The following is a 9,633-nucleotide window of genomic DNA, read 5'->3' as shown; positions in this document are numbered from 1 at the left end:
AAAAAAAAAAACAAAACCAACCTGAGCCGTGCAAGATCAAGAAACAATCTGTTTTCATTCTTCTAAATAACTGTGGGTTACTTTACATTTAAATGTTATTACTTAAAGTCACAGGTGGCGAGTATTTCTGATAATGCTCTCAGAATTCAATCCGACTGTAAAAACGCTTAAGAAAATCAATGGGGCCCCTGGTGGCTCAGTCAGTTAGGCGTCCGACTCGGGCTCACGTCAGCACCTCACAGTTCGTGGGTTCCGGCCCCGCATCAGGCTCTCTGCTCTCAGCATGGAACCTGCTTCAGATTTTCTCTCTCTCCCCCTCAACCCGCTCCCCCCTGCGTTCTCGCACTCAAAGATAAACATTAAAAAAATTTCTTAAAGGAAGCAAACGATTCACTCACGAAGAGGTTGTACATCGCCATGGTGTGGTATCGGTCCTGGACATCCCTGTACCTCAGCTCCATGACCAAAGATTTACTTCGAATCTCTGCAATTGTCGCAAGGACAAACTTGAGGTCTTCAAGGGTGCTGGGGCTCTTCTTCAGGTTTTTGGCCAGGATCTATAAGAGAGAGGTCGAGGGACACTACATAAATCCAGAAAAAACATTCCCAAACGGAGACCCGATTTTCTTGGGACGTAGTTTCATTAAACCCAGGGATCCGCCACCTCTATCTCTTCGTGGAGGTGACCGAGCTCCTCCCTGGCGGACTCGTTGAGCAGCCTTCCGAGCGAGGCCACCCAGGACCGGGCGCTCTCCCGCACCGCGGTGGCCAGCGGCGCCAGCTGCAGCCGGACGCAGTGCTGGTCCTTAGTCAGCGGCCGGCGCAGGGCCTCGCGGGCGATCCGGGAGTAGAACTGCAGCTTTTCGTCATACGAGGCACAAGGCGGCTTCTTGGCGGCGAACTTCTCCAACACGATGGCCTTGTCCAGTTTCCAGAGAGGTCGGTACCGCTTCCATTTCTGCAGGTACTTCATAAGACTGACCAGGATCCTGTGGATGTTTTGGGGGATCATGACAGCTTGCTCGATTATCTGAGGGTTCAGGGAGATGTCGTCGTAAAAGCTTATTTGAACAAGTTCTTCCTCCTCCCCCTTCTGGGGGGGGCACTCGATACAGCTGCCGTTCATCCAGCGAACAAAGTGCTGGCAAGGGAACGAGGGGAGAGACAGCATGTCAGTATTTATTTTGCTTCCTACGTACAGTCCCGTGAGTTCAGGAATGAGACTTGCTAGGAACAGAAATCACCTTCTTATTAATTGTGCAAGATTGCAGAAATGACCACCATCCTTTGTTCCTCCCAGCAACCGATGGGGTTGACAAAGTTGTCTGTTGTAGGGCTTTGCCCAGCCCGGCTGACCATGACTTAATATGACCAATGGAAAGGGACAGACACGGTGTGTCGTGGGTTCCAAGCCAAAGGCTTGTGTGGCCGGCACCTTCCCTCTCGTGCTGTGGAAACCCTGCACCCACCCGATGGGTGCACTTGAGCTCAGTGGGTGGAGGCAAACCACACACAGAACCGTGTGCCCCAGCCAACGGATCATCAGACAGGTGACCCAGCACAGCCAAGACCGGAAGAACCCCTCGGAAAAACCCAGCCCACAGAACCATGAGCTAAATACACAGTTCTTGTTTTAGACCCCTAACACTTAAGTGGCTTATTAACGGGGCTGCCTGGCTGGCTCCGTCGGTTCAGCATCCGAGTCCCGATTTTGGCTCAAGTCATGATCTCCGTGGCTCGTGAGTTCAGGCCCCATGTCAAACTGTCGGTGCAGAGCCTACTTGGGATTCTCTCTCCTCTCTCTGCCCCTGCTTGCTCTCTCTTCCTCAAGATAAATAAACTTTAATAACATAAAGTGGCTTATTATGAAAAAAAATGGTAACTCTTAACAATAGCCATCCACTTCCTGGGGTGTGGATGATGGGTGAATAAAACCTCAGTTTCCATATTTATAGATGAAGAAACATGAAGTCAGGAAAACGGACTCCCCGGTGTCCCCGGACCCAGTCCAGTTCCCCTTCGCCTTTGGCCAAGTGCGGTTCATAACAACAGACCACGGGGGTGGTGCACGTAACCTCTCTGTTGCGTCGTCTGTAGGATGGGAAACACAACCGGTACCAACCCCACCGCTAGGACTCGTCGGGGGCGCTTCCGCAGAATTCCGAATCGCCAAGCACGATGCTCAGCTCTCCGCCTGTGTTACAGCCTTCAATCCCCCCGACAACTCTGGAAGGCGGACTGTGTCATCCTCTCCACTTAGTAAACGAGGTCCTTAAGATCCTGGTTAAAAACGTTGGCTCATTTTGTTTTCAGTCATGAAATATGAACCCTGAAGCTCAACGAGAGGGTCAAGTTAAGCCATATTACGTTACCTCATCAAAAAAGTTGACTTTTGTTAAGGAAGCACATTTCCAACATTTTATGAAAGGATAGGTAAAAATTCTTTTCATTTGAAAGAAAGCATTGATGAAGATAAAATAACGCAGGCTGCACAGGACCCTCAAATCCATCTATCGGTGGGGCAGGGGAGTTAAATTGGAAATGTTGTGATTAACATCCAGAATGTTTCAGAGTCTTTCCTACTTATTTGCCCCTCGGAAATTGTTTGTTTCCCTATTCAAAGATGCAGTGACATAACACCTATAACATAAAAGAATTTACAAAATTGAGGTTTAATAAATAACTTTACCTGTACAGATTATAAAATGCACTATTTGTTAATTTTCAAGTACAGTGAAATTAACCTTCCTGTCTATAATATCTATACTCATTTTTATGCTTAAAAAAATGCCTGAAATGTATTTGATTTTCTGAACAAACAAGAGAAAATGTTCATGTCTTGAGGGGATGTGACCTCCCTTTTCCACAAAAATGGCCCCATGTCCCCACTGTTGGTGAGACACACGCTACCGGTTATTTGCCAACAGACACTCACTGGACCACGTTTACGTGGTGAGCGCCAGCTACGTGCCCGGTGCCAAGGGAGGTGCGGGACACACACGGTCCACGTCCCCTGCAACTTGATTAGAGCGGCACGAGAAAGGCCTGGAGAGAGAGCAAGTCAACACACACAAAAAGGCCAGAGAGTGGTGGGTGACGGGACAGATGACAGAGACGGCCCCGGGGGACAGTCAGGGAGAAGTCTGGGCGCAGCAATTTCCGGGCAGAGGGAAGAGTGCGTGTGACCAGTCGAGGAGGTAGGGCTACTTCTGGAAGCCCGTGGGGCCGAGCCGGGGGCACAGGACCGAGCAGGTGAGCTCGGGAAGGCCGGCAGGTGCGAGACCCGGGGCACAGGAAGGAGCTCGGGTTATGTCTGAAGGCAACGTAGGATCATCGCGGGTTTGCAGGAGAGATCTGACGTGAAGGATTCGTATTTTAAAGAGAATTCTGACCCCCTGTGGTGGAGGATGGGTTGTGGAACCGTGGGCGCTGGCCCGGGGGCAGGGAAGGGAGTCCTCCGGTGGGTGGGCGGGACAAGGCAGGCCAGGACACGCAGGAGCGAAGGCTGGCTCAGGTTTCTGGTGTGGGCGCCGCTCCCTGCACTGGGGAGACGGGGGCAGGAGCAGGCTGCAGGACGGGAACTCAACAATGCCACCTCGGACCTGCCAAGACCAAGGTCGGAGGGCACGCATCAAGGAGGCAAGAGACTTGAAGAGCAGGGTGTGTAGTGGAGAGGGCTGGGTGGGGGCCGGTCGGGATCACGTGGCGAGGAGACACGGGAGCAGGATCAAGCTGGGGGACCCCTAGCTCTGAGGGCTGGAGGAGGAGCCCAGAGGAGTGCAGGGGTCCGGACAGAGAGCAGAGCGGCCTCGGCAACCTGCTTCGCAAAGACGGTGCCCGGCGGTCGGTGCCCACAAGCCCCGCGCCAACCCACACGGACTCCCCGCCTTACCTTGGTGGTCTCCACGCAGTGTCGGATGCTGTGGACGCACATTTTGTCGATCTCGTTCGCGTTGGGGTGGAGGACGATCTCGGGTGCCGTCAGGACGGTGTCCGTTTGGAACAAAGGAACATTTCCGAGGATTAAAGAATTAAAAGACTGCAAATTCCTAAGAGGGGTTAAAAAAAAAAAAAAGACTCAGGACTCAGTGGAGTCTGTGCAACACTGGACAGAAACGCTGGGTCACAGAAGTCGCACGTGAAAACCCCTGCGGGGAGCAGCAGCCAGTGAACGCCGAGTTGTCCTACCAACCCCCGTCTCGGCCTCCGGTCACACAGAGCTTGTTTCGACTTCCGGGAGGTGAGTATCTATCAGCTGAAAGACACCTGAGGAACAGCGATGACTTGCCAAAGCTGTTCCACATGGTTCGGGAAAGACGGTCTTCAGACTGGCTTTGTCTTACCCCAGAAAGGGCCCCGCGCCTGGTCCTCGGGATTCAGCTAAAACGTGGCCTCGTGGGGGGCGGGGGGCTTTCTTGGCCACCAGATCGTAAGAGTACGCTGATTTCCCTCACAGAGCTCAAGTTGGTTTATGTCTGGGCTCCTGGAGTTCTGTGTCTCTCCCATGAGGATGGAGAAGATCCAGAAGGACAGGGGCCCGGTTTGCTCCAGGGCCCGGCACATGCAGGCTCTAAGAAACCCAGGAGGGAATGAATGAGGGAATGAGTTGGTGGATGGACAGATGGATGGATCCATGGATGGATCAAGGGAAACCACAGCACATTAAGAAGGGAACCACTGTCGGAGGTGCCCTACGGAAGGAGCTGCTGCGGGAATCTAAGAAGCAACAATGGAAAAAAAAAAAGAAGATAAATGAAATGTGTAGAAAACAGATTTTTGTAAAGGATCAACTTAGTGAAATTTGTCCAACTGGGTCCAGGAAGCAAGACCACTCAAGGAATCTGTTTTCTTTATTAACGCCTTGTTCCAAAGTGGATTTTAGCAGCTCACAAGAATACTTTAAATGCAGTAAGAGACCCTAAAATCAAAGTGGGATTAAAAAAAAAAAGGAAAGAGACACTTATCACAGACGTTTACGAAGTGATACTGGCCCCGGGGTTCACACCCTAGTCCCTCTTCTTACTGAGTGTGTGTGTGTGTGTCTGGCCTGAGGAAAGTCACTTAATCTTCCAACACACTGTGAAAATGGGGGTGAGATTGTAAAAAGAGTGTAACACGAGCATGGTGCACAGGAAGCTCTCCTACATGTTAGATTTATATCACATCTATATCTATATCTGTATCTATATATAGAGAGAGAGAGGAGGGAGAGGTAGGTAGTGTGAGTGAGTCAAGAATGAGACTAACAATGCCATCATACATACCTCTACGTTTGCTGCAATTAGGTTATAAATTTGGTTTTAAGTTTCCTAGCAGTCAAGGAGAAAAGGGAACGCTTTCGAGTCAACAATTCACGGTATCCACACCATTTAAAAACAAAACAAAAAGTGAAAGGTGAAAAGAAAAATAATACTGTCTCAGGAGGCTAAGCTCAAAAGGGACACCAGAGAAATTTCTTCCGGGGTCCTTCACAAAGAAGGCATTGAATTTCCTAACTGCGTTTCCCAGACGGATCCTAAGAGGAATAATTTCCTTTTCTGAATGTTGAGGAAGTAACAGAACAGGAGCCGAATCAGAGTCGTCCTTCCAGCCTCCAAGCACTCTTCGGCCAGAAAGCAGACGTACCGTCCAAATGATTTCTATTCTGCGCCTTACGACCCCGCCTTTCACTATTCCTATACGTAAACTCCTTTCATCTATGCACACGGCCTTTACAACAGGAAACAAGGTGAACTTACTTCAGGATGAGCTTTGTCAAGACGTCATAAATTTTATGTTCCCAGTATTCGTAATAGGAGGCCAGCTTGGGGGCCTTGCCTGTGTTGGTGTGGATGACCAGACCCTCGACTTTGGTCAGCAGAGGCCCAATGGCAAGATACCACCTGACCATGTGGTCCACGTCTTTGGCCCTTTCTTGACTGATGTGCTCAAAGAATTCCTTCACGCCTGTAGAGGAAGACCCGTTACAGCTCTTCACAAACACAGGGAGGGACGTTACTCACAGAGCCACGCAAACATGAGCTGCGTATCTTAGAAACACAAAAGCAGCCTCTAACCTGGACTGAAAACAGAAAGTCAAAGCCAAAAGTAAGACATGCCCTAAGCAAAAAATAAGTGGCCACGTGGGATCCTACATTGTGTGCGCCCAAGCACGTCACATGCAGGAGGTGATTTCTGTATTATTTCGGCAATTTTGTTTTTCTTGAATTGCTTTTCGACTCATCTAAGACCACATAAAAGACCTGGTCTGAACAAATAAATGTGAGCCCATAAAAGCACAATCTATGTTACTGTTATAAAGTTACGCTAGTTCTCACAGAGTCAGGAACTTGTATAACTAAGCAAGACATGGCAAAAAGCAAGAATTACTCATGATCCTTTCAAGTGAATGGCTAAGACCTTTAGGAATGGTTTTATTCCGTTCACAGAATAAACATGTGTGAGTGCAAGCGTGCAGGCATGACCAAAGAGTTTTTTCATTTCTTTTCTTCTGGAATCAGAGAAACAAATCATATCTACCTGGGAGTTCTTCCCCACTTCTAGGTGCTGGATATTTAAAGAGATTTACAGACTCTATTAACGACAACCTGGACGAAATGTCGTCTGAATTCTTTTTAATCTGGTGGACAAGGGACTCAAATTTCGCAGTGGCCTGTTTGCACCGAGTTATGTAGTCAGAGATACCTTTGGGGGAAAAAAGAAAGATATTTGGCTTTCAACTCTTTCCTTCCATACCCCGCCAGCTGACATCTGGAATGTTCACGTTGGCACCCCTTCCCAGGAGAGACCCTGCTCATTCCATCCCCTTGGGCCTCTGTGGTAGCAAACATCTGCTTCACACCCTTAGGGACTAGGACAAGGAGCCCTGTTCTCAGAGGCAACCAAATGTCACATTTCCTCCGCTCGAGTGTTAGAAACCATCGTCTAAAGCGTTGTGAGGAGAAAGAGAAGGTCCAGCTCTGGTGTCTCCTCCCTGGCATGGCACCCTGAACCTGCACTCCACCCTGACCCACCTACATCACCTTTGGCCTGTTGCTTAGAAAAGTCACCAGCTGGGGCGCCTGGGTGACTCAATCGGCTAAGTGTCTGAGTTCAGCTCAGGTCATGATCTCACAGTTCAGGAGTTCGAGCTCCATGTCAGGCTCTGTGCTGACAGCTCAGAGCCTGGAGCCTGCTTCGGATTCTGTGTCTCCCTCTCTGCCCCTCCCCCACTCACACTCTGTCCATCTGTCTCTCTCTCAAAAATCAATAAATATATTTTTTAAATATTTTTAAAAAGAAAGAAAAGTAACCAGCAATAACATGAATAGTAAACCTGGATTAAGCACAGATGCTCGGTCAGGTAGCAGCCTGAGCGTATTATGTCATCAAATTTTTACAACAATCCTGTGAATCAGGTACTAAGATTATGCTGAACTTATAGACGGGGATACGGAGCCTCTACAAGGTTAAGTCACGTGTGTTGAACTGGACTTCTGACCCAGGGGTGTAGCTCCGGAGCCCCAGTCCAAACAAACATGTTCTCCACACAAAGGAGAAGGGAAGGAGAGAAGGAAATGACAAAGAAAAGAGGAGAGAAGATTTGAAATGAAGGGAAAGAGGAAGAAGGGGAAAAAAAGAAGAGCAAAAATGCCTTTTTTATTTTAAAAAGTAAAGAGAACTTCCATTTCCAGGAAGAGGAGACGTGATTCCTTCTTCCTCCCGCTAACCACAGTTAGGAACCCTGCACACTGTCTATCACACAAGTAGAACACTCTAAAAAGTGGAAAGAAGTCAACTGGTTAGGGAACTTGGGACCCAAGGAATGACACAGTGATGAATTTCCTGGGTTCTTTTTCCTTCTGTATCTCAGATGTGGAGCTGAAGAAGCTGGCAACCGTTAATGCCAAAGTGCCCCCCCCAAAAAAGCCTGCTCTCTCTTTAGCCAAAGGACCAGGAAAGGGACATCCAGCCAAGACAGAAAATTTTACAGTCACTGCTCTACTCCAGCCAAACGCCATAGACAAAACCGTGACCTCACACAGATTCATGTCGGTAAGAGCCAGATGAACGGCCTGGATTTCCACCTTCATAAAACTGTGATGAGGCATCCCAATGTCTCTGCCCCTTGTGCCTGCCATGGTAGTATCAGAGAAGGCCACAGAGGCAGATGGAATTACATTAAAAATCAATTGCATTTCTATAGACTAGTGTCAAGTACATGGATACCAAAATTTTAAAAAATATCATTTAAAGCAACTCGAGAAAAATTAAGTACTTCAGCATACATCTAACAAGACAGGTACAAAACTTGTATGTTGAAAATGACATAGGGCTAATGAAAGAAAACAGGGGATGGCTAGGTGGCTCAGTTGGCTGAGCATCTGATTTCAGCTAGGTCATGATCTCACAGTTCATGGGTTTGAGCCCCACATTGGGCTCTGTGCTGACATCTTGAAGCCTGGAGCCTGCTTTGGATTCTGTGTCTCCTTCTCTCTCTGCCCCTTCCCTGCTTGCATTCCCTCTCTCCCCCTCTCCCTCCCTCCCTCCCTCCCTCTCTCTCTCTCTCTCTCTCTCTCTCAAAAATAAATATTAAAAACAAAAATAAATATTAAAAACATTTTAAAATAAAAAAAGAAATCAAAGATCTAAATAAATGGAAAGGTATACCATGTTCATGGATCACAAAGCTCAGTACCATAGAGATATCAATTTTCCCCAAAACTGATACACACAGTTAACACAATTCCCATCAAAATTCCAGCAAGCATTTTTTGGTAGATATAGACAAGATTATTCTAAAATCTATATGGAAAAGCAAAGGAACTGGAACAGCCAAAACAATTTGCTTAAGAGAAAAAAAAAATGGGAAGAATCAGGCTTCCTACCCAATTTCAAGACTTCCCATATAGCTACAAGAATCAAGACCGTGGTCCTGGCAGACACATAGGCTAACAGAATAGAGAACCCAGAAACCGACCCATACAAATATGCCCAGCTGGCGTTTTACATAGGTGCCAATGCAATTTAATGGGGGAAAGTCAGCCTTTGCAACAAATGATGCTGAAGCAAATGTACATCCATAGTCAAGGAAGAGGAGGAGAAATAAACCTCACCTTAAGCCTCACACTTTGTACAAAAAAAAAAAAAAATTCAAGACTGATCACAGACTTACCTATAAAACATAAAATTATAACCTACTTAGAAAAAGAATAGGGGAAAAACTTTGGCATGTCAGTCTAGGCAAAAAGCATCCTTAGACTTGACACGAAAAGCACGGCCCATTTAAGGAAAACTTGATAAACTGGTGTTCTCAAAATTTTAAACTTTCGCTCTGCTAAAGATGCTGTTCGGAGAATGAAAACAGAAGCTACAGAGTGGCAGAAAGTACCTGCAAACCACATACCCAACCAAAGGCCAGTATCTAAGCCACATAAAGAACTCTCAAAGTGAAAACGCAAACAATGTAATTAGAAGACGGGCAAAAACACAGACACCTCACCCAAGAAGACCTACAGATGGCAAAGAAGCACACAAAACGATTCTCAGCATCATCCCCAACACAGAAATGCACATCAGAACCACAATGAGATGATTCCAGAGCTAGAAGATGGCTACAATTTTTTTTAAATAGTGATAATGCCAAAACGCCGG

At 47.4% G+C, this 9,633-nt stretch overlaps 1 protein-coding gene across 1 annotated transcript in view; it reads right to left on the bottom strand.

Moving 5' to 3' along the window:
* DNAH10 (dynein axonemal heavy chain 10) overlaps window positions 1–9,633 on the bottom strand; it is a 134,837-nt gene that overhangs the window by 85,292 nt on the left and 39,912 nt on the right. Inside the window, exons 18-22 of the mRNA XM_029921629.1 lie at window positions 6,520–6,684; window positions 5,739–5,946; window positions 3,893–4,049; window positions 665–1,141; window positions 399–557 (exon numbers count right to left, since the gene is read on the bottom strand). Coding sequence (XP_029777489.1) covers window positions 399–557; window positions 665–1,141; window positions 3,893–4,049; window positions 5,739–5,946; window positions 6,520–6,684 — 1,166 coding nt within the window. The remainder of the gene's footprint in view (window positions 1–398; window positions 558–664; window positions 1,142–3,892; window positions 4,050–5,738; window positions 5,947–6,519; window positions 6,685–9,633) is intronic.

Source organism: Suricata suricatta, chromosome 14, assembly GCF_006229205.1.
Source record: "Suricata suricatta isolate VVHF042 chromosome 14, meerkat_22Aug2017_6uvM2_HiC, whole genome shotgun sequence".
Classification (NCBI taxonomy): Eukaryota; Metazoa; Chordata; class Mammalia; order Carnivora; family Herpestidae; genus Suricata; species Suricata suricatta.
The sequence above is the reverse complement of the archived record's forward strand: the minus strand, read 5'-3'. Positions and strand labels throughout refer to the sequence as shown.